Here is a 26,056-nt window from a genome sequence, read left to right as displayed (position 1 = left end):
CTTGGGTTCATAGAGGCAATGCCAGAAGTTACATTATTCCTTTTATTTTTCGATCTCAAAAGCCAGAAAGAAAACTTCCGGATGCTCCATCCCCTTAGAGGAAGGTGGCAGCTTGAAAAATCTCAAAGCTGCTTGACAAACTAATCATCCAGGAGGTCGCATCAGACCAGCAAGGGTCTAGGGGCTACTAAAGATTATTTTTTGGTTTCAGAGAGACTGGGACCTCAGCCCCATTTTGTACATCAGCCAAATTAACCAGTTTGTAATACAGCCAAAATTCCAAATGGTCAAGGTTCAGTCCATTTTACTTTTTCTGAAGGACAACTGTATGTGCTCGGTGGACCTGCAGGATGCTTATTGTCACATAAAGGTAGCCAGGCAGTCCAGAAAGTTCCTTTGCTGGAGCCATTCACTTTCAGTACAGGACACTGTCCTTTGATCTCACCATAGTCTTGGGTGATCAAATGTGTAGTCGTCATTGCAGCAGATTTCAGAATGTAAGAAGGGCTCCATCTTTCTTCCATACCTCAGTGACTGGCCTTATAACTGCTACCACAAGATATGTACTTATTTTGAGCCAGGGACACCTTTTTACATGTATGCCTTCATCTAGGAATCATAGTCAGCATGGTGAAGTCTAAATGTTTTTCCTGTTCAGATAGTAGAATTCATTGGATGATACCTGGATACCACTTTACAGGTAGGCAAACTTTGGGAATCCAGATTCTTTGTGCCAGCAGGTTTCAGAGGTCCTATCGTATACAAAATCCAGCCTTCATGTTTTGGGATCAGTGGCAGCAAGTATAATTCTGATTCCTCTGTCCAGGTTTTATGTGAGGGTGCTGCAGTGGACCCTCTCAGTTCATTGACCTTTGTTGTAAAAACTCTTGCAGTTTCCAGTCAGGCTGACGTGAATCTGCAGTCAACATATTCAGTGTTTGGTTACTTCCCTTCTGGCACTTCTAGGTTATTGCCTTTATTTTCCACATATCCAGTGGCCACAGTTACCATGGGCACTTCTCTGTTGAGGTGGGGGTATTTCAAAGGATTGACCATCCAAGGCACGTGGACGTTGGCAGAGGCAAATCTTCACATCAGTGTGCTAGAGATGAGGGCAGTCCTCCTAGGGTTGCAGGCCTTTCAGGATTCTCTCCCCAGGGTGAGATTGCAGTTCAGACTGATATGTTGGTGGGTCTCGTACATCAGTAAACAAGGGGGAACCTGTTTGTATCAGTTATGTCAGAAAGCCATGAGGGTTTGGCAGTGGGTAATATCTTCCCAGAGTTTTCTTATGGCAACTCATATTACAGGGAAGTTCAGTGTTTTAGCAGACAAGCTAAGCAGGTTGATTCTTCTACCACAAGTGGTGTCTCAGTCGGTCAGTCAGTGGTTGCCAAGATATTCAGCCACTGGGGATGGGGACAGCCTTGCTGCAACCTGTTTGCTACCCCATCCAACACCAAATGCAGCAACTATTTTGCCTTGATTCTCCAGGAGCTCGAGTCACAAAGGGGTACTCCGGTCCGCAGTTGGCCCACAATGTCTGTTGTTCACTTATCCACCCATTCCCCTCATAACCAAATTCCTTCAGAAAGCAATCTGGTGCAAGGTGAAGGTGATCTTCATTGCTTCCTTTTGGCCTCGACAGTCATTGTTCCACTTTCTGTGGCCTCACTTGTTATAAAATGGCTGGATGCTGAAACATCTTCCAGACTTGTTCTCTCACCTGTCTAGCAAATCTCACCTGGATATCAAAGTCCTAAAACTAACTGCTTGGTTTCTCCACATCTGGTAGTGGCCAGAAATTACAGGCTTGCTTTCTCTATGCTCCATATGCCATCATCACCTCAAAAACCTGTTACTAGGAAATTGTATAGAAGCAAGTGGAAAAGGTTTTCTGTTTGGGTGTCCTATAAAGGCCTGGACCCTTTTTCAGCCACATTACCATTTATTTTGAATTTTTTGGCAAGTTTGTTTCAGGGCGGTGCTAACATTGCCACTCTCAAGGTTCAGCTGGCAGCTGTTTCCAGTTTTCATGTTGGAGAGGGACATGCTCCTACTGCCTCTTTGAATTTATCCAAGGCATTTTTACAGGGTACCTTTCTTCCCTGACCTCCCTTAAGAGACCCAGTTCCATCTTCAGTTAGTGCTGTCTTACTTCAGGCCCTAGCTAGGCCCCCTTTTGAAGTTGCAGCTACAGAAGAGCTAAAATTTCTTTCTTTGATAATGCTTCTTCTAGTGGCAGTTGCTTTAGCAAGGAGAATTTCAGAGCTTCAGGCAGTATCATATAAGACCCCGTATTTGGTGTACCACAAAGATGGGGTCTGTCTTTAAACCAACCATAATTTCCTTCTCAAGATGATTTCAGACTCTGCCTTTAACCAGGCCATTAATTCACCAGTTTTCTTTCATAATTTTGTGAACAAGGAGAATATACCTTACATTTTCTGGGTACGTATCACCAATTGTGATTGTATTTGTACTGTATCAAGAATTTCAGGAAAACTGACCAACATTTTATTTCCCTTTCTAAGGCTAAATTGGGATGTGATGTTTCCAAGTGACTGTCTCATTGTAATTCTTTTGTTTATAAAGCCAAGTATTGTCTTTACTTCACAAACCTAAGGCTCAATGTTCTGTAGTCCTATCTCACCTTCATTCTTACATATGGGATCGGAGCTGATCCTTGGCTCCGACTCGGCCTATTTACAAGCTGGAAGTCTTCTAGTTGGCTCGTGGCTAGGTAGGTATCCCATGGTGCATCAGTACAATCCCCAGATCTTGTTTGCCGCATCGATGAGTTTGGTTGTGCTTCTCTTTGGCTCTGGCTAAGTTTTGCATTTATTCAAAACGTATTCGAAAGTTTTTGGAGTGTTTTAGTCAAAACTGTTATTATATCATTGTTAGTCATAGTTTAGTGTAGTTTGCAATTTAAAATAGTTGGTCTTTATAATTGCTTCATTTGTATGCAAGCTCTTGGTACATTGGCCTTTTGGCCTCATAGTATTGGTATCCTGTGTGCTGTTTTTTGTGTTTATTAATAGAGTTAGTATTTGTAGGCACCTTTGTGCTCATTTAGACTGTGAGTTGTTAGTAGGCATAAGTCAAACTTATTTTACTGATTCCCGCTTGTTAAATTGTTACCGTTGTTAATAGAACGAGGTTCTGTTTTATTTCCTTAGTCATAAGTCTGAGTTTTTTGCGGATTTCCACTTGCTTCATTGGTTAGTGTTGCTAACAGAATGAGGTTCTGTTTTCCTTGTTGATATTTTGATAGTTTACTGTTTATTCCTGTTTGAGTGTGTGACTTCTCTGCTTATTGTAACTTTCACTATGTCTGTTTTAGTTAGAAAACCTGTTTTTTCTGTTTCCTTTCCTGCCTGGGCTAGGCCCATTTAAGTTAGAGGACCTAGTCCTCGTGGTGCCTTTCTCTTTCCTGCAGGGCTAGGCCCGTTTAAATTAGAGGAACTAGTCCTCTCCCCTTTGTGTGTGTGTGTGTGCTCCTTTCTGTGAGAATGTCTAAAGTAAGGACCATAAACCATCTGGCTTTAAGAAATGTATTAAATGCTCACAGAAGATGTCCATAACGGATGGCCACAGTAACTGCGTTTACTGTTTGGGGGCTATCCATTTACAGGAAACTTGCTTATTTTGCCACTCTTTCAGTACTAGGGTGTTGCAAGAAAGAAAAATAAGCTCATCCTAAAAGGTCTTCTTAAACCTTCCTTTGAGGAAGATCTGGCTAGCTCTTCCTCCTCTTCTAGATCTCAGGGATCTAAAAAAGAAAAGTCTAAGTCCTCTAAGAGGCTCTCCCTGGGACCGGCTGGTGTCGCGGAGTCACCTCTTAAAATCACTAAATTGGACAAGTCCACTGTCTCATCGGCTCCACAGAGCTCAGTGCCAATTGAGAGCAGTACTGTGGTTACAGGGTCGGCCCCATGTAGCTCGGAGCCGACTGCTGAGAGTATCTCATGGAGCCGGTCTATGGATCCTCTACCGGTCTCCCCTATGTTGAAGTTTCCGATACTGCAAAGGTCCTGCTCTCCTACTCTGTCCTCCAGGTCTTCCAGGAGTTTATCGGAAGAAGATGTGGAGAGGATAGTGCTGAGACTTTTGAAGTCATCTGCTTTACCTAAATTATTGTTGGCTCCGACCTAGTCGGTTCCGGAGCCACTTGAGTCCCGTTAAGCCCCCATCTGTCATTCCTCCTCTGAGTCATGTTGGTCTTTTGGAGCTGGAGTGCTTGGTACCACTGGTGGAACCCTCGGCTCCAGTTCCCCCTGTGGAAGTTTCAGAGCCAAGTTCCACCCTGACCCTCTCGGTGCCATCCGTGGTGTCTAGGAGCCAAAGCTCCTTGGTTGGCCCTGACAGGGATGGCTGGAACTAAAGCTCTTCGGTTCCGAGTCTTCCTCTCGGCGCGTCGGCAAGGGTGAGTTTGGATCTTACATCTATCTCAAAACCGATGGCTCTGGCACCGACGGCATCCTCGCTCTCCTCGGAGCTGGGGAGGTCTTCGGAGCCTGAGAGGTCGGCATTCAAGATGATGAGGAGTGTGCTGTCCTGATCTTCAGCTCCTACCAGGGGTACCGACACACTTCCCCCTAAGGCACCTACTTTTGTCTCAGCTCCTACTCTCTCCATGGACAGCAGAGACCCTCAGCCTCAGGAGCCACCGGCTAGTGGCCCCCACTCTTCCGAGACCTCACTGGAATATCCTTCCAAGGAGCCCCCATGGAAGAGGACATGTAAGAGGAAGCATGTAGACTTCCAGGATGAGTCTCTGACCTATGACACCAACCTCAAGGAGTCAGAAGGGTCCCCCAAGTCATACTCTGATGATGTCTCCTTCGTAGATATCCTGGAAATCCTTAAACAGAGGTGTGGCTGGCCCACTGTCACCCCTTCTGATGAGGGGTCAGTGTACCTGAAGGCTTTCGGGTCTCAGCCTTCAGCCTCTTGGGTGTCTCCACCCTTCAACGAACTGATGGAGCTAGTTAGTCAAAAGGTGTGGGCTACTCCTGATGTTGTGGAGCCAGTCCCCAGGAGACCGAATAAGTTTCTTTCTGCACCCCCAGAAAAGGATTTTTTGTCTAAAGGTGTTCCCGTAGATGCCACGGCGGTGGCAGCAGCCAGTAAGAAGGAGCTAGCTGAGACTTTTTCTGTCCATCCGCCGAATAAGGAGTCTCAAACGACGGACAGATACGGGAAGCGTATCTTCTCTTCAGAGGCATTTACCCTTAGATTGCTGAACTACCTGACTCACTTCACGAGGCTTCAGGGAGATCTCCTTAAAGAATTAGGAGATTCTCTACAAGGTACATGTACTGAGGGAGTCCCTGACAAGGTGTCTGCCCAGTTGTCCACCTTGAACTCTATTGTCAACTCGTCCATGCGGCTTATTTCATATGCAGCCGATGGAGCAAGTAGAGCAGTGGGTTCAGGAATTTCCCTATGGTGTCATTCCTGGATACGTTTGTGTAACTTTGCAGAACCGTTCAAGTTTACCTTTACTAATGCCCCCTTCAGTTCCTCATTGTTTGGATCCAAGGTAAAGGACACTCTCACCTGGTGCGACCAAGACGGAAAAACACTCTGCCGTGGAAGTACATTTTACTGTTCCCTCCAGACCATATTCTAAGGGTCAGAGGAGCGGGAAAATGTGGTTCAAGAAGTCCCAGAGGTTTTTCCAGGATGCACAGGATGACTCCTCCTTCAGAGGCAGAGGAGGAGGAGGAAATGGTAGATGTTGCCCCAGAGGCAGGGGCGGTCCGCAAAACCAGGGAGGTCACGATTCCTTTCGGGGCTGGCCTTAACAGCGCTCCTGATGTGGGGCCCGACTGTGCTTCTCTGGGGCTGGTTGGGGGTCGCATTTCTTTGTATCCCGAAGCCTGGCTGGGTATCCCTCAAGACAAGTGGGTACAAAGAGTTATTACCAGAGGTTATGTCATACCCTATTCTCTTCCACCCTTTCTCCCCAGAAGGATCCCTGATGATCCACCCAATCACAGGGATCAGGCAACTGTGGAGGTCAACAAGTTGCTGTCAGAAAGAGTCATCCAAAACGTCCCAGCAGACCAAATAGGATCCAGAACTTAATTCAGATTCTTTCTAGTGCCAAAATGTGCAAGGGACTGGAGGCTCATCTTGGACCTCAGCAGCTTAAATGAATCAGTAAAGAAGGGCAAGTTCCAGATGGTAACACTGCAGTCTATACTCCTGTTATTAGGGAAAGACAATTGAATGTGCTCAATAGATCTCCAAGATGCCTACTACCACATAAAAATGGACAGGGCGTTGAGTCATCTACGCTTCCGGCTGGGAGCCAGTCATTACTAGTTTTGTGCTCTGTCCTTTGGTCTCACCACAGCCCCCAGGGTGTTCACCAAGTGTATGGCGGTAGTGACAGCTCACCTGAGATGTTGAGGATTCCAGGTGTTTCCGTATCTGGACTGGCTCTTGTCCACCCCCACCAGGCATCTACTTCTTCAGAACAGGGATGCTACCATTCAGCTTTGTGCCCAGCTGGGAATTTCTATAAATTGGGAAAAATCTGCCTTATTGCCCTCTCAATCTGTGATTTTTATAGGCGTAGAGATCGACACAGTAGACATGTTGACTCGTCTTCCTGTAGAAAGGGTGCAGAACCTGGTTCTCCAAATTCAGCGTCTTCTCCCCTTACGAAAGGTCAAAGCCAAGACTATTCTCCAGCTTCTAGGGACCATGTCTTCCACCATATTACTAGTGCCACTAGCCAGACTACACATGAGGATTATTCAGTGGCTCCTGTAGTCCCAATGGTCTTTTTAGCACCTGCCATTATCTCATCACATTCTACTGACAGACTCTTGCAAGAAAGACCTCATTTGGTGGACTTTACCTAGTCAGTTAATCATGGGCACTTCATTTGTTCCTCCCCAACCCTTTGCCACTGTGACCACGGATGCCTCACAGATAGGGTGGGGGGGCATTGTCTAGGCAGGACTGTCCAAGGCACATTCAAGATGAGGGTCACCTGCATATCAACATTCTAGAGATGAGGGCAGTGCTCCTGGCGCTGCAAGCACTTCACGACCTTCTGTCTCTTAGGACTATTGCAATACAGTCAGACAACATGTCGGTAGTATGGTATATCAACAAACAGGGCAGAACCAGATCTTACCCACTCTGCCAAGAGGCCATTCGAGTTGGGAAATAAGTGATATCTTCCCAGTGTTTTGTGGTGGCAATGCACATTCCGGGGACAACCAATGTGATTGTCAACAAGCTCAGCCGGGCAATCCTGATGCCTCACAAGTGGTCTCTAAAACAGGAAACAGCGGAACAAATTTTCCACAGATGGGGACAACCTTGCTGCGATCTCTTTGCCAGCCCAATTAATGCCAAATGCAGCAGATACTTCTCTCCCCCCCCCCCCCGGGGGAGTCAACAAGAGACGCACTTGTTCACGATTGGCCCTTGGTTCTCCTTTATGCTTTTCCTCCCTTTCCTCTCTTTCCCAAGGTTATTCAAAAAACGAAATGGCTGGGAAGCAAACTGATCCTCAAAGCTCTTTACTGGTCTCATCAGGTTTTATTCCCCTTCCTTGGGCCTCTTCTCCTAGATGATCCTTGGATTCTGGACCCAGTTCCAGACCTGTTGACTCACATGTCATGTTCGCTTCGCCCCTCCTTACACACCCTCAATTTGACAACATGGCTGCTCCAGTTCCATCCCTAGTCAGGCTTCACGACTTCTCACCCTTCGTGACTCATATCCTTACGTCTTCTCATAAATCTTCCACCAGGAGACTATATTAGAGTAAAAGGAGAAGATTCTCTATCTGGGTGGAGAAAATGAATGTTGACCCTTACACTACCTCCATTCCAGTGGTTTTGGAATTCCTGTCTGAGCTTTTTCACCAGGGATCTGCGACTGCCACTGTCAGAGTTCAGTTGGCAGCGATTTAAAATTTTCATCTAGGTTTTCAAGATTCTAATCTGATGTCATATACACTGTGCAAAACTTTCCTTGAAGTTGCCTCCTTGTTAAGACACCCCTTTCAGGAACCTGTTGCCTCATGGGATTTAAATTTTGTGTTATCCCAATTAACTTCTCCACCCTTTGAGCCTTTTCATTCATCCCCTTTGAAATTCCTGTATTGGAAGACTGTTTCTGGTGGCTATCACGTCGGCCAGACAAGTGTCAGAGTTACAAGCATTATCTGTGAAAAACCCCCTTACCTGATTTTTTCACAAGGGCAGGGTGTCCCTTCGTACTAATCCTTCCTTTGTCCCCAAGGTCTGTTCCCATGCCACCTTGAATCAATCCATAGAACTTCCGGTGTTCTTTCTAAATCATTCCAACGCAACTGAATACAGGTTTCATCTGCTGGATGTCCATAGACAGTTAAGTTTTTATTTGCACCGAACTGAGGAAATCAGATCAGTTATTTATTTCCTTTTCCGAATCCAGGTCAGGCTTACCAGTTTCCAAAGTAACACACTCTAATTGGATTTCTAGCTGTATAGCTTATGTTTACAACTCTGAGGGTAGACCTTTACCCTTTAAAATCAAGGCTCATTCTACCAGATCTCAGTCTTCCTCTGCATCTTTTCAAGCCAGGGTCCCACTTGATATTTGTGCAGCAGCAACATGGGTGACCCCTCACACTTTTATTACTTATTGCAAATTGGATTTAACCTCCAGGGGTAGAGCATCCTTATGTTCCACGGTACTCAGGAGTATTTTTCCTTGAGCCACCCAAGAATAAGGCACTAGGGACACTTCCATATGTAAGAATGAAGGCAAGATAGGACTACTGAACATAAAGAAGTTATGTACTCACCATAACGTTCCATGTTTGTAGTCCATCTCGCTCTTCATTCTTACCCTCCTACCCCCATCCTGGAAGTACCTGGAGAAAGAAAAATATCATCAATTTTTATGGAGACCTTTTAGTATTGGCTTCTTTGGTATATTTGTTATTGTCTCTCCTAGTTAGCAGCAAACAACATTTGGGGATTGTACTGGTGCACCATGGGATACCTACCTAGCCACGAGCCAACTAGAAGACTTCCAGCTTGTAAATAGGCCGAATCGGAGCAGAGGATCGTCTCCGATCCCATATGTAAGAATGAAGAGCGAGATGGACTAGAAACATGAAACGTTATGGTGAGTACATAACTTCTTTTTTTTACTAGACATGTTGCAACTTCTGCAGCTTTCTTTTCTAGAGTGCCTGTTGATGGTATCTGTACTTCAGCTACTTGGTCTACTGTGTAGGTATGTTAATTTTCCATTACAAGCTGGACTTGCAGTCTAGGTCCTCGGCTTCATTTGGCTCCACCATTGTTCAAAAAATCCTTAAATGAGACCTCCCTGGGTTTTAGTAGCTGGGGAATACTGCTTTATTTGTTGAGGCAGACGGAAAAGACAACATTGGATATGAAAGTTATGTACTTGCCATAATGCTGGATCTGTATTATCGTCGTCTTCAATCCATCTCCAGTTCCCCACCGTCCATCCCCCTGCCAAATTGACATATGTTGAGGCTTTTAATTGGCTATACTGAACCTCTCTGGAGTCTTGTCTTATCTTACAGTCTGAAACTGTTTCATTGTTTCTATGCATATAAATGTAAGTAAAGCCTTTAGTATAGGTAGGCAAACTTTATCTGACTAACTGTGATGGTGGAGGGGAAATATGGGTAGAGCAGAGGAACATGAGCTTGGATCCAAGAGTTTGAAAGTTGACAGCTTCTAATCTAGTCGAATCTGATAAACCCAGTAGTTGAGATGGATAGAAGAAGACACAAATCTAGTGTTATAGCAAGTGAATAACTTTTCGTAACTACATAACATTACTTTTTTTTTTTAAGCTGGACTATGTGTTGTTTAAGATGCATACTAATCAGTGTATCATATTCAGTGGTTAGCATAATAAGGGAGAACTACAGTAGGACTAATACCTCTTTGCTTCTTGAAGACATACAGTTAACTGAGAAATGAAAAAAAGACTTGGTCCCTTGCTTGTCAGTTGCATTAACAGTCCATTGTCAGTGAAAGTGCTTGGATTTCCAACAACTGTTTCAGCCTTAAGTAGGGTTCCAGTTATGTGATAATTGGTGATAAAGACTTGTTTTGCAAATATGATGATACAGACTACTCTACTTTTTTACATTGTCTATAGCTATGTTTAGAATACCAGGTCATGACTCTGTCTAGCCCTTCTTCGAAAGTATGAGAGTCTTTAAAAGGAATCAGTGGTCTGATGGACTCTTAGTGACTAATCTGTAGGATGTGAAGGTACTCCAACTATCACCCTGTGTGTACACTGAGAACCAACTAACAGTCCCATAAGTAATATAGCAGTTACTTTTGGTACGTTTATCAACAATTCATGAATAAGGAACTGCGTACAATGCCTTAGCAAGGTTGGGATTTGTGGCATAGACAGTGTGACCCTTGTCGATGGTATCAGTCACATGCTTAAAAAAGTCAAAGTAAGCAAGTAGGACCTACCCTTCCAAAAACCATTTTGTTTTCAGTCAAAACATTCAGCTGCCTGTGTCCTAACAAAGTCTCTAAAACAAGGGTGAAATTACTTTGCATTTGATGGATGTGCAATGATAGTTGAAGTACTACATGAAATGAACCAAGACCTTTTAACATTTGAACATACAGATCAGCTGACTGTCATTATTGCCAGGTACACTGTGTAAACCAGTGTCAAAGCAAAAACTTCCTAAATTGCTAGTTATCTGCAATTTTTTTTTCTTTTATTATGATTGTCATGAAAAAAAAGACATTAGGACAAGTAAGGGAACACCTCCACCAGGGAAGTAGCCACTACAGCTGCCTTCTTTGAAAACATATCAGCTGAAATAGTTTGTGTGGCAGCTACCTGGACTCTAATCCACAGCTTTTCCAGACACTAAAAATTGGACGTACAGCGTTTTGCGTTGCAGTGCTTCAGGATATTATATAACCTTATAACCCCCCATGGCTTGGTGGTTGGGGGGTGGTCAGGCTTACTACTGGGGTATTGAACTGCTTTAGCACTATTTTTTGAAGGGGGTCTATATTAGGTATTCAAAACTTTAGGTAATTGAATACCTAAAGTTCGACACCTAAACAGCGAAAGCTGTAAACATTGAACGTCCACCTCTGCAAATTTTTTCGTAGGGAAAACATTTTGCTTGGCCGCTATTGGGAATCTGCCCTTTTCTCCACTGTAGAACGATCTTGGAGTTGGTATAGGGTTCGAAATTAGTTTTTTTTCCTCCGGCCAAGCAAATTTTTTTCCCTACAAAAAAATTTGCAGAAGTGGCCGTTTGATGTTTACAGCTTTCACTGTTTAGTTGTCAAGCTTTAGGTATTCAATTTCCTAAAGCTTTAACTATATAATATACACCCCTATGAAGAAGAACTGCAGGAGTGATCCTTAGGCTGAACATAGCGCAGTTGTGTTAGTTTGAGTATAGCTGAGAGCCAGTACAGTAAGTGTTTGAATAGCAGGATGACTGCTGCAGTATTGGCTTACACAATTAACATCTTTATTATTTATCTGTTATTCTGTGTCTCTTTTCTAGCAATCTGTTAATTTTTGTTTGCTTATTTTCTGTTAAAATGGAGTGTGGTTACTAATAAATCCTCACTTGACACTGGACTCAGAGGAGAAGTGGTAGTGGTGGGAAGAAACCATTTTGCTGCCTTTCAGTCTCTTCTGCCTACTAATTTAGGTGCTCCTTGAGGAGTGACTCCCTCTACACTTTATACTTTCACAGTCTCTGAAAGGGCCAGACAGCAAAAACATTCAACAGGACCTTGCACCCAGGAGCTGGAGATAGCTTAACCAGGCCCCTTTACTGACCGTAATGGTCTGCCAATATGAAGTGTGTATCTGGAGCTCTGGGGCATACTTGTAACTGATTTCATAGTTTCAAAAACATTAACAGTATGGTCTGCCGTTAATACTTAGTCTTACACTGACATCTTTAATATGAAAAGAAGATAACTCTGCTCTGGTGGGCTCACAAGCCACCAAAGCCTGAAAAATGAGGACAGGAAAGTGTCTGAGATTAATTCCTATGGATAAGAAATTAAATTGCAGCAGTGGTTGTTCTGTTGTGTGAACATCTACTGGTAATCATGAGCATACTCACACAGCTGACTTTCTGCTGCAGAGAATCACTTTGAAATTATTTCTAGATTGCTGCACTGTGTAGCAATTACTGTAGGCCTTGCTAATACCATTTACTGACTGTGATGCTGATTTTATGGTTCACTTTCTGTAAAGAAATACAGATTTGATTACAATGGGAAATGTGCATTTCCTGTCCAAGTTTTTTTTGTTGTTGTTGCTCTTTTTCCCCTTATATAAGAAGATGTGCTTAGTTTAAAATAAGTGTTTGGAATGATGTGGCATTTTGACCCCAGTAATATACCAGTAAAGTGAACTTTTTTCCTGGTTTCGTTATCAGTTTGACAATCTGAAATTAACAGCCATTTTTTGTCTGTTTTAGGTTCATTTGAAAGTTTCTGTACCCAAAGGAATAAAGTTTGTTGGACACCCAGGAAAATACCACATGACTAGAAAGATGTGCATTTCCTCAATGGATGCCAAGTGCAACTCTGTTGTTCTGACTTTTAGTGAACTTGGTCTTGGAAACATCACAGGTAAGCTGGAGATTTAATGTTTGCCCTACACATAACTGTTTTTTATTTTTATTTTTTATTTAATGTTTGTTGATTGAGTTAGTCCCACTAAGCTAGTAGTCTCTTTTCAAGGGAGACCTGAGGTAGTTCATAGGTTCATAGGTTGGTACTAGGCTATCAGCCCTAGGGCCTATACAAGCCTAGCCATAACAATTCCCTGGCTATTTCTTCCCACATTATTTACTTTCCTGGACCCCTGTCTAGCAGAGCGACTGATGTGATCCCTGGGGTGAATTTCCTTTCTCTTTTCTGTAGGGGGATGCATTTGTGTGTGGCACATTTTGCTTCCTGCTTTCTTTCTGGTCATGAAGGTGGCTCAGAGAAACAGAAAGCTAAGTTAAGCAATAATGGAGGTCAGAAAGGAGAGTAACAAGGAGGATGGTCTTTTTGATGCTGTTATCCAAACACCGGAAATGTTTAAATCATTGGAAAAGGAGTCTGAGCTAAAGGAGAAGCTAAGTGATGGATTTAGCATGTTAGAGATGGGGAAAAGGCAGTAGAAGCTTTTCAAAGTAGTCCTAATGTGGCAGATGTAGTGGATGTAGATTCAGAAGAGTTGTTCCATCAGAAGTTATTTATATCTGAAAATGCAACACAATGTTGTGTTGTTAGAACCCTCCACTCGGGAGGGTTGCAGGATGATTCACTGTTGGGCATGGTTGATAAAAGTCAACTGGAAGATGGTAAGGACATAGAGAGAAATGACAGGATACAGAATGAATAAGTGCAAGAGAAAAAAATCTCACACAAAAACGATCAGAGAACAGGTTCGTAGTAAGAAAGAAGAAGAAAAAGTTTGAAAAAGTAATTGTTTATAGTGTGGATCAAACAGAAGAAAGATACAGAAATGGACTGATATAAGGTATGGGACGAAGTTAAGACGCATGAAGTCCAAATAAATGGTGTAAGAGCATTTATCCATATTAATAAAGAGACTTCTTGCGACATTATTTTTTAGACTGGGCAGATAATGGAAAGATTTATATTAGAATATGAAAAAGAGAACACCTGTGCACCGTTGAACTTACATGTGCTTAAGCCCTCTTTTAGGGAAAGTAAGAAAAAAAATTAATGTACAATTACAAACGGAAGTGGAAAAAGAGACTTTAAAAAAGCATTTGTTATATGTATGTAATGATGTATTTAATTTGTCAAAATTGTATGACAAAAGAGGTTTATCGACTTCGGGTTGGGATTGCAATGTGATATTGAAACTAGAAAACAACAGTATTGTACATATTCCAAGTGTTAATTTCGATAGTGACAGAGGCCTGGTTAGATATTGGAGGCAACCCAAAACATGTTTTTTGTGAGGAGGAATGGATCATTTAATTAACAAGTGTGAAAAAAAGACTGTGTTTTTCATGAGGGGGCATAGGACACGATACAAAAAATTGTGAACCATAATGTTATAAATGTAAAAAAAGTGAGACTTTGGGGGGAGAATGTGAATTAAAAGAAAATGAAGCAGTGTTGAATGTAACAGAAGGAATGGAAGAACAAGGCAAACAGGATAAAGTTATAGAAAAAGAACTGGAAGTAGAAAAAAATGGAAAAAAATATCTGTATTACTGATGAAGAACAAATGACACAAAGATGGGGTGAAGGAAGATTTAAACATTGAAGAAGTCAGGTTTAAGTGAGAATGAAGACATTAAATGGGATGTAGTCAAATTAAAGATAAATTTTGGTAAAAGAATGAGAGAAAGGAAAAGGAAGAATGTAGAAGATTTCAAAAAAGAAAGGAAAAGGATGAATCTACATTATTCAAAGTAGAGCTACATGTAAAGTGTTATCATTAAATAGGATTATTTAGGACACAAAACACAATACCCAACCAGTTCTTGAATCCAAAAAGTAAAATTGTAATCCACACAGTAGAAACGTAAGGATCCAAGGACAGCAGATACTTCAAGTAAAACTTTCCTTTTCCAAGGACAGCAGATACTTCAAGTAAATATTTCCTTTATTCTTTATACAGGACAAATTGTATTTATGTACATTTAATTTTTTTTTTTAAAAATAGTATACGATTTTTTAGAGTGTATACACCTTTTAGTGGTAATTGATATAGTCATGTGATGTAGTAACCATTATATAAATGTTTGATGCTTTTCAAATCATGTTATACATCTGATGAAGTAGCACTGCTACGAAAGCGCTTATGTCTGTGTTCTTAGTTGTCCTATATTAAAGGAAAGTTTTACTTGAAGTATCTGCTGTCCTTGGATCCTTACATTTCTACTGTATTATCATTAAATGTTAATAATTTTCAGAAGTTGGAAAGAAGGATAGGAATTCTGGAGTGGTGTAAAAAGCTAAATAATCATGTTATTGTACTACAAGATGCTAAATTTTTGTCAAAGTCAGAAAGAATTCAAACTAAAGTATGGTGGGGAAAAATGTCATATGGAATTTCAGGAGAGAGAGAGACCTGCTCAGGAATACTTATTATAAGGATACAATTAAAGTATTAGATGTTACGATTGTTGTAGCAGGTAGAATTACTGTAATTGATGTAGGCAGAAAACATGTTACAACAATTGTTGCAACATGTGCGTATATAGTAAAAACGGAGAGGGAGATGTTTAGAAAGATAATACAATATGTAGCAGTGGACATGGAGATAATTGTAGTAGGAGACTTCAGTTGCAGTTTGACAGCAAAATAAGAAGGCTTATGATGTTAAACTAGTAAGGGGTATTGTAAAATGTGAACAGTTAAACATACGGAGTCTAAAGACTTGGACGTATAGAAGAGAGGGGAAAAAAGAACAGAAATTATTTTGTTGTGCGAAAGTTTAGTAATAGTTGAACAAAGGACCGTTATTGACAGTCTTTTCAGACCACAGGACAATTTGGATTATGGTTAAAGGGAATGAAAATTATATAAAAATAGGGAAAGGTGTAAAAAGAGTAAATTAAGTGAAATGGATGACAAAGGAAGAAAAGAGGTTATGACATTATGGACAGATCATGTAGAAATGAGAGAATTTTATGAAGATTAATCAGAATGGTGGTTAAATTTTAAACTGAAGTATAAAAAATTTTGTGTGACATGGGAAAAATAAAAGTTATACATGGAAAAAATAAAATTTAAGAATTTAAACGATGACGACATGATTGATTGTCAAGAACAGAAAGATGAAAACTTTATTAAGGAACAGAAATAAGATTTCAATAAGAAAACAATAGAATATTTATTGAACAAAGATATTTCCTGAAAGGAAAAAAAAAAGAAATTGCACCATATTTAAGTAAAATAATTAGAGAATAATAGTATAGTGAGGGAAATAAAATATTTTTTTCAAGTAAAATGCATAACACACAAGAGGAGATTATGAATATAGTAAAAGAACATATTAATATTATATCTAAAGAGCTGAGAACAAAGACATGGAAAGAATGAAAAGTATGTACATTTTCAGACATGGAGAATAAGGATTTAGAGCCACAAGAACAGAGGAACTAGAACAGGTATTAAAAGTGATGAATTTAGAGTCAGCGGCAGGACTAGATAGAATAGAATAAAAGATGTATGAAAATATGAATATAGAGCAAAAGAAATGGTTTATAAAGGTATTGAATGAATGGTTAGAAAAAGGTTTCAGGTGCACTGCCTTCCTTGATCTAGCCAAAGCCTTTGACACTATTCCCCATTCGAGCATAATAGATAAACTCTCCCAGCTAGACATCAACACATATGTTACCACATGGGTAGCTAACTGATAGAACCCACTCAGTCAAAGTAGGGGAAGTCACCTCTAGTAGTAGACCTGTAATGAGTGGTGTACCCCAAGGATTGTTCTTGGGGCCTCTGCTGTTTGGGATATACTTTTCCGAGGTGCAAGTCAAAACCAGTGGTCTGTGGCTGACCAAGTTTGCACATGACTGCAAGCTGGGCGCTGTCTTAAATTCCCCTAGTGATGTGAACATCCACCAAGAGGGTCTTACCCAAACTAATGACTGATGCCAGAAGCATGGCCTCAAACTGAATGCCAAGAAATGCATCATCATCATCATCATCATCATCATCATCATCATCCCCTTTGGGAAAATGTCATCCTCACTAATTATCACATTAATAACAATGTACTAAGCATGCAGTCAGTCGTGAGGGACTTTGGCACCCAGGTTGATAGCAACCTGACTTTTGACCACCACTTTGCCTCCCTTCTGTGAAAGGCTTTCTACATGGCCCACCTCAAAAATAAACGTATTTCATCCAGGAACAAGGAGGTCATAACATCCCTGTACTTCTCCCGTATCAGACCCATTATTGAGTACAATGCCCCCTTCGGCATGTATCTTGCCAAGCACATGCAACAGTTGGAGAGACCACAGAGGTTCCTGACCAGGAAAATCCAGGGTCTCAAACACCTGTCCTATACAGATAGGCTAAAAGTTCTGTCCCTGTACTGAGTCTCATACAGACTGCTCAAAGGTGAACTGTGTCTGGCATACAAGGCCATTTCAGACCCAGACTTGATGGAGTTGCTGCATATCCATAAGACAAATTCCACTTATGCAACTCGCATTCAAGGCCTTAACCTGGTCTGTGACATTAATAGAACTTGTTGGCAGGATAGATTTGTGTGCCAGTGACTCCCCCATCTGTGGAATAGACTCCCTCTCCATGTCAAGCAGAGTACCTTTCTAGCCTTCTTTAAGAGGATCCTGGACGACTGGATGGGAAACAGAAAATATACCCCTGGGATCCCACCTGTGTCCCTGCTGGACAGGGGAAACAGGTGCTGACTTTGAGGGAACATGGGCGAAATTCTTGGCTATGCTTATAAGGGCCTCTGTGCCAGTAGCCTAGTATCATCCTATGAAGGTGTAAAGAGTTATGCAGCGGTATCATTCGTTTTATATGGAAAAAACGAAAGAAAGAAATACAGAATTGGAGACCAGTTATATTAAATACAGATTTTAAGATTTTTGTGAAAATATTACACAAAAGGATAGAAGACAAAGTAGGTAATGCTGTAAATGAATACGTGTTTGGCATAAAAGGAGAAAAGTTCAAGGTTTATAAATAGTAATCAGGGAAATAGTAGATGATGTAGTGCTTAGAAATGTTCAGGTGAAAGAAATGGTTGGAGATTTAAGCAAAGCGTTTGACTCTATTCACCACTCTGTATTACGGGATATGTTTGATGTATATAATTTAAATAAAAGGCTTAAAATGTGTGCATGTCAGCATATGAGTATAATATAGTGAAGATTATGATAAATGGATGACTGAATGAAGGTAATAAAGATAAAAAAAGGGTATTAGACAAGGTTGTCCACTGAGCGGTACATCATTTGTATTAGTAATGAATGCAATAGCTTAGTATATGAATAGGAAATGGAAGATCTGATGTTGTCAGTCTTCACTTAATCCTTGACTGTGAGTTCGGTTCTGAATCTTGGAATCGACTCTGCCATTACTCCAGCTCACGCCCTCCAAAAAATTCTCGAGCTTAGCTGTACCCAGAATGCTTCTCTTCAGATTACCTCAGATCTCGTTTGCTGCTTCAAGTGCCAGAGGCGTTCCTCTCCTGTCAGCACTCAAGCTAGTGATTTCTTCAATTTGTGAGTCTTATTTAGCATTTTCATATTTTTTTTCTTCTTGTATCTATTACTTTAGAGTCTTTATTGTTACCCTGCTCCTCCTCTTTAACTGCTACATGTCCCTTCTGCTGGTATAACATCATTGGTAGCCTTTCCTGTTCCTCTACCTTTTGGTAATCTCCCATACCATTGCCGATACTTTTCCCTTTCCTCTCCTTTTCATTTTCCTTTACCATTATGATAACACTTGGATACCATTGTTGGCATGCCCCCCCCCCCCCAAAAAAAAACTAAAAAGTAAAACTAAACTACCTATCTGTTTTTTCTTCTTTTCCTTTGTAGCATGTTTGTGTGTGTGTTGACATGGCTGAAAAGTCTAAAAGCACTTCTGGTTTCAAGAGATGCCAGAAGTACGACTGCAAACTACCAAATTCATATGACCATGACTTGTGTCTGTACTGCTTGGTCCCGGTGCATCTTTAGGAGGGACTGTTCCATCTCTCATGGATTTAGCCACCGGGCCCTTGTAGAGAGAGAAAAAAACAAACTTTTTCTTCAGAGCTTAATAAAAATGAGCTCTGATGAGGTTATATCTATAGCTTCTAAACATATACAAGTACCCCTTCTCCCTCTAAGCACGAGCAGTCAAAAAAAAGAAGCCACTCAGTTCATTCACTTTCTTCGGAACCACCAGTTAAAAAAGTTGAAGTCCTTTACTGTTCCCAAAGCTTCCACGGCACCATCTGGAGACAAACTGTCCTTACTGGTGCCGATTTCCACACCAACTAGGGCACCCATTTCTTCATCAGTTCAGACCACTTCACATTCTTCTGTTCGACCAGTCTTAGAACAGGAGTAGTTTTCTTTTAAAGACTTGCCTCAAACTAGATACTCTCCAAAAATTGATCCCTTTGTGGACGGACCACCAAGTCCCTTTGTGCAAAGACCTCAGTCCTCGTTGGTCTGCTCCACCAAGAGCCCCATAGAATCCAATGTTATCTGACTCCTGTTGGCAAGGGGGCTAGCTGCTTCCTTGGTTCCTAGAACTTCTGCTTCTGGAACTTTAGATATTTTTCACCCATCTGCTGTTCCTCTTCTGACTCCATTTGAGCCTTCTGAGTTCCCAGTTCCGACAGTCCCAGTGTCGACTGTTTTGGTGCCTGCGAGAGCTTTGTCTCCGCCACTGATAACTGTTGGAACTGGATACCTGTCTGGGTCGAGGCTTCATTGTTGGTTCCTGGGAGTGTGGCTCAACACTGATTTTGTTGGAGCTGTCCATTCTTCTCGGGGCCTCGGCACATGTAAGTTCCACCCTAACTTCAGATGTTGAGGATGGTTCCCTCGGTGCAGGATGGGACCATGGTTTCGAAGGAGTCTATTTCAATTCTAGGCTCCCATTCCTCTATGGGTGGACCTGGTTTCGGGCCATGGAGAAGGCCTTGTCCACTGTGGACTCGCAGTTGTCTCCACATTCGTCAGAACAACCCCCTGGTCCTTCCTCTCTCCCAGAGCTACCTCCAGCCTCTGACTTGATATGGCTAGCACAGGAACCTCGGGATCCAGCTGTGTTGGTTATATCCTCTTCAGACACCTCACCAGCCAGTCCCAAAGAGGAGGTACATCGAAAGAGAAAGTGCAAGAGAAGGAAGCACTTGGACTCCCCTGAAGAGTCTCCCACAGAAGATACTGACTTTTATGAAGGGGAAAGTTCTCCATGGTCACCACCAGAAGACGTCTCCTTTGATTACATTTTAGAGATCCTTAAACAGAGGGGGTGGCTGGACTTCCTAACAACCTTCCTCAGAGGAGTCAGTATACCTAGAGGCCTTCCATGCCTGACCCATCTATTGCTTGGATTTCTCCACCCGCTGATGATCTCATTAAATTGATTGCTCATTGGGCTTGGAAGATTACTGACTCCATTGAGCCAAACCCTAAAGACCAGACTGTATATTATCGGCTCCCACAGATCATCAGTATTAGGCAAAATGGGTGTCAATGGATGCCTTAGTGGTTGCGGCAGCCACCAAAAAGGAACTTGTGGATGAAAGTCCTACTACTATCTATTCTCCCAACAAGGGGTCTAGGATGATGGATTGATTCGGGAAGCACATATATGCTTCATCAATCTTTGCCCTTAGGTTCTTGAATTTCATGGCACATTTCAGCAGGCTTCAAATGGATCTGATAAAGGAGCTATTAGATACTTTGACAGGAACCATGGCTGAGTGGGTTCAAACAAAAGTAGATTCCCAACTGGCGACCCTCGATTCAATTTGTAATTAGTCCATGAGGCGCATTGCACACGCAGCTGAAGGGACGACCAGGGCAGTGGGTTCCAGCGTGGCAATGAGATGACATGCCTGGATGCACTTGTGTGACTTTGTGGAGCTATTGAAGTCTTCTTCTGTCAGTGCTCCTTTTGACGGAACATCCCTTTTTGGACCCAAAGTTAAAGACAACTTTGCCAGATGTGAGAAAGATGGAAATACGCTTTGTGCCATGGGTGTATGCTTTTCCACTCCTCAATGGCCCTACTCGAAGAACCAGAGGAGTGAAAGGCTATGGTTCAAAAAAATCTCAAGGTCCTTTCCAGGACTTGCGTGGCAACGACTCCTCCCGGGGCTGAGGGCGGAGTTATAATGGAAGATGCCACACCACAAGCAGAGGTGGCCCACAAAATCAGGGTTCAAGGGATTGCTTCCCTGGAAATTCCTACTGGTGCTTCTGAATAGAAGCCTGATTGCCTTCCTGTGGAGGCAGTCAGGGGACAGCTATCCCTGGACCTACCTGCCTGGCTAACCATAAAAGCAGACTGTTGGGTACAGAAGATTATAACCAGAAGTTACCAAATTCCCTTCTCCAAGCAGCCCAAGTCACCCAAGAGAATCCCAGATGTTCCACCAAGTCACAGGAATGTGGCAGTAATAGAAATTCAAAAACTTCTCAACAAGAGTGTCATGCAAACAGTCCCACCAGACCAGATAGGATCCGGAGTTTACTCAAGATTTTTTTAGTGCCAAAGAAGATGGGGGACTGCAAACCAGTTTTGGATCTCAGTACTTTGAACAAGTCAGTTTAAAATACCAAATTTCACATGGTCACAGTTCAGTCTATTCTCCCATTCTTAGGTAAAGATGATTGGATGTGCTCTATAGATCTTCAGGATGCATATTATCACATAAAAACAGACAAAACGCTCCAGAAGATTCCTATGCTTCCAGCTGGGAGCCAGTCATTACCAGTTCAGAGCCATGCCACTTGGCCTCACCACTGCCCCCAGGGTGTTCACCAAGTGCATGGCAGTTGTATCTCTCAACCGTACAGATTTTAGCAGAATGTCCATATTTGTGCCATATATTTTTGGTCTTTTTCTCATTAAATTGTGGTTTTCTGGCAAATCTTTGAGGGTTGAAGTCAGAAAATAGACATTTGAGTTTCAGACTTCATACTCTTCAGGAAATTCATGGTACTGCAAATCCTGTTCATCAACTTTGTAAATTTGTACAAGCAATACTTAAAAGGTGTACCTATTTTTGGACCTTTGTCCCCCCATTATTTATGGCTTTCCCAGATTTCTTGCTGTTAGAGGTTGAGAAGTATGATGGCAGTGTCGCAGCTCACTTCAGTCTGCAAGGATGATGGATGTTTCCATACTTCGACTGCCTCATTACCGAAGCCTCCAGGCATCTGCTGCTTCAGGCAAGGGGATTATGTCTTTCAAACTTGTTCCTCACTAGGGATTATTGTAAACTGCAAAAAATCCCAGCTAGAACCTTTACGACATTTAGAGTTCACAGGAGCAGTGTTGGACAGAAGCATCTGCATCGCCTCCCTTCCTCACGAAAGACTTCAGAGAATAAAATTTCAAGCCAACCAGATCACTCGCAGCAAAACAGTGACTGCGAGGTCAGTACTTCAGGTTTTGGGATCTATGGTGGCTTCTATTACCTTAGTTCCCCTTGCCAGGTTTCACAAGACACTGATATCAATCAGGGTATACACCTTCCCATATTTTTTCCCAAATTTTCAAACAAAGGCTAATATTGTTTGCTTTTGTTAGATGTCCACAAACAGTTACGTTTTTACCTGCACAGGACAAAGGAATTCAGAAAATTTGATCGTGTTTCATTCTCTTCTGCTAATCTAGGCAAACCAGTTTCTAAGGTTACTTTAGCTAAATGGCTGAAGGATTGTATAACCTTAATTTATAACAAAAGGAAAGTGCAATTACCAGGACCTGTAAAAGCGCATTCTACAAGAGTATTAGCCACTTACACAGTCTTACATGCTACAGCTTCTATAGATGATGTATGTGCAGCGGCTACTTGGGCATCTCCACATACCTTTGTTACTCATTACAAGTTGGATCTGGTCTCTAGGGCACAGGCATCCTTTGATTCAATGGTGCTCAGGAATATTCTTCCATGAGACCTCCAAAGATTTCGGTAGCTGGGGACTCTGTCCCACAACCAAGGATTAGGTGAAGATTGACAACATCAGATAAAGAAGTTATATCTTACCATAACGTTCCATCTGTGTCATCTATCTTCACTTATCCTTGACATCCCCACCATCCTTCCCCCTGCCTTTCGGGCTAGTTGGTGGAACGGATCTATCCCAACAGATTAGATTATTCTTTTATGAATACTAGTATGGTCTCTGATCTGCTATTTCCTGTCTGTCACTATTGTATGCAAACTTGATCTGAGGTAATCTGGAGTGGAGCATTCTGGGTAGAGCTAAGTTCAAGAGTTTTTTTGGAAGGCGCAAGCTGGAGCAATGGCCGAGTCTGTTCCGAGATTCGGAACCGAACCCACAGTCAAGGATAAGTGAAGATCAAGAACACAGATGAAATGTTATGGTAAGACATAACTTCTTTTTATGAGCTATATTTTAAACGAAGGGATATAAATGCCCATTTTGGTAAATTTATGAGGATGATATTACAACAAGGAAAGAAGCAAGTATGGATACAGTGTTAAAACAAATGCAAGAAATTATTCAGGTTATTAGTTTCATGTTAAATAAAGGCAAAAGTCAAGTTTTAGGTTTTGAGGGAAAGATTAGTGCAATTAAATTCAATAAGGATAAAATTAAGATCCTTGGGATAATTTATTTATTTTTTATTTTACATTTTACATTTGTTGACCGAGCTAGTCTAGCTGGATACATGTCCATTTTCAGTAGAGGCCCGGGGAGAAAACCTCCATGTTGAGTACAACAAGCCATTAACAAATGATATACAAAATAACAATATAGAATAAAAACACCAAATTAAGTACAATCATGAAAAATTATACAGAAGAATACAGCAAAATAGAGTCAAGGAAGAAGTATCAATTAGTTGTATACAAAAACAGAGCATAAAAAAAAATATATATATATATATATATTTTTTTTTTTTAGGTATAAGGCATGGCCAGAGCAATAAACATAGATGAACTATTGATATCTATGTGAAGACTTCAGTAAAAAGTTGCATCCTGAGCAGAGTTAGAAGAGAAGGCTAGTTAAAGCAGGAGGTTGTAGGTGAGAGGAAGCAGCAGTTAATCAGGGATAGAACAGGAGCATAACAAGTGAGTCATGAGATGAAGCTTAAGCTTCTTTTTGAAAAGAGTATGAGAGCAGAGAGTTGTAAGTTCAGAGGGAAGAGCATTCCAAAGCTTACCAATGGAATTGCAGAAGAGGGAGTTTCCTGCCAAACTGTTGGATCTGCAGGTGTTAATCAGAAGTTTATTAGAAGAGCGTAGGTTTTTTGGATTTTGGTAGAGGGTAAGGAGGCTTGCAAGAATAGGAGTATTGGAGGATTGGTGTAGGGTTTTGTGGGCAATTGTAAGCTGAGAAAAGTGGAGATGGTGTAGAAACTCTAACCAATCAAGTTGTTTAAGATTTAGACAGTGATGAGTTTGAAAAGGAGAGGCAGCAGCGAATCTGGCAATATTATAGGATACAGTCAGCTTGTTAATGTTGGCTTTAGAAAGGTTTGTATAAATGGGTGAGGCATAAAATAATGTAGAGATGAGATTTGTTCTGGCTATAGCAGTCCTGGCTGTTGGAGTAAGAAAGGGTTTGATTCTGTAGAGGGACCCAAGTTTCTTGTTGATTGTTTTTATTGTACTGTTAATATGTGTGTCAAAATTGAGGTTGTTGTCTATAGTTATTCCTAGGAGTTTGGTTGTGAGGTCTGGAGAGCTAACAGTACCATCGTTAGATGTAAGTGTAAAATGGATGGGGGTGGACTTACGGGTTGGGGAGAAGAGTAGAAGTTTACTTTTCTTTGGATTTAGAAGGAGGCAACGTTTTATAAACCATTGTTCAACAGTATTAAATGCATTCTGGGTGATGTTCTGCAGGTCGATTTGAGAAGTAGCTGAGCAGGTAATAGTGGAGTCATCTGCATACTGAATGCAGGCAGAATGTGGAATTGCTGACTGAAGATCATTAATATAGATAGAAAATAGGAGAGGGCCTAATATGGAGACCTGAGGGACACCCAGGGAGATAGGTAAGAGATTAGAAAGATTATTGTGCCAAAGTACTGCTTGTTTTCTGTTATCGAGGTAAGATTTGAACCAGTTGATGGGTAATGGATCTAGGGAAAGTGATTTCATAATATGCAAGAGCAGCTGATGATGAACCATGTCGAAGGCTTTGGATAAATCAACGAAAATTGCAGAGGAAAGAAGGCCATTGTTACGTTTGTTGTTGATACAATCTGTAAATGATAGCAGGGCAGTGGTGGTACTGTGGTAGGGTCTAAAACCATGTTGACAGTTTGCCAGTAGTTTATTTTGGAGAAGGTGGTTTAGAAGTTGCTTCTGTATACATTTTTCCATATTTTTTTTCCAGAGGAGATAGTAAGGCTATAGGACGAAAGTTGGTGTATTCACTAGAGTTCCCACCTTTGTGTAGAGGAATAATGTAAGAAACTTTCCAGATGGATGGGATATATCCTTCACTGATAGTTCTGTTAATAAGAATGGATATGGGGTAGGCAATGGGTCTGGAAGCAATTTGAAGGTATTCTGCTGGGAGTTGGTCAGCAGAAGGGGTGGAAGGTTTCAGTTTTAGTAGAAGAGAGCTTATAGTAGACGTAGGGACTGGTTGAAATTGAAAGGATGGAGGAGGATTTAAAGGTGCGTTAGGCAGATTTGATGTGACTTGTGAAAGATGGCTAGCAAGAGATTGGATGGCGTTGGTAAAGAATGAATTAAAGGAGTTGGCAGTTTGAATGGGATTGTCTGGGTTAGAGCCTAGAGGGTTAGGGGTGGTAGACTGACCTGGGTGCAGAAGTTTGTTAATGCTGTTCCAAAACATTTTAGGCTTATTAAGATGGGTTTGCTGTATTTGAAGATAGTAGTTCTTTTTATCTAGCACTATGACTATTTTAGTATTATTTCTTAGTTGTTTAAAAATTAAGTGATCTAGTGGGTTTTTAGTAGCACGCCATTTAGCCCAGGCTTTGTTTCTCAGATGGATTTTATGCCTAGTAGTATTTGAGAGCCAGGGTGCTGGTTTAGCTTTGCATCTAATACAGCGTAATGGGGCATGGTGGTTCAGGATGGATAAGAATGTGGTATTAAAATAGGCTACTGCTTCATCAAGTGGAAGATGTTTTAGTGGAGACCAATTACATTGTTTAAGTTCTGTCAGGAATAGATCATGTTTAAATTGTTTTTTGCAGTGAACGGTCCTGGCAATGTTGGAATGAGTGAAGTTGGTTTTAGAGCTGATAAAGTAGGTTAGGGAGTGGTCACTTAGATCATCTGGGAGGATCCCTACATTGTAGGTTTGAAGAGG

General features: G+C 41.5%; 1 protein-coding gene across 1 annotated transcript in view; it reads left to right on the top strand.

The window, feature by feature from the left end:
* CPAMD8 (C3 and PZP like alpha-2-macroglobulin domain containing 8) overlaps positions 1 to 26,056 on the top strand; it is a 7,231,600-nt gene that overhangs the window by 3,670,984 nt on the left and 3,534,560 nt on the right. Inside the window, exon 18 of the mRNA XM_044054766.1 lies at positions 12,503 to 12,656. Coding sequence (XP_043910701.1) covers positions 12,503 to 12,656 — 154 coding nt within the window. The remainder of the gene's footprint in view (positions 1 to 12,502; positions 12,657 to 26,056) is intronic.

Source organism: Protopterus annectens, chromosome 13.part0 (genome assembly GCF_019279795.1).
Source record: "Protopterus annectens isolate FY-2018-M chromosome 13.part0, PAN1.0, whole genome shotgun sequence".
Taxonomy (NCBI): domain Eukaryota; kingdom Metazoa; phylum Chordata; order Ceratodontiformes; family Protopteridae; genus Protopterus; species Protopterus annectens.
This window is presented reverse-complemented; position numbering and strand designations above follow the sequence as displayed.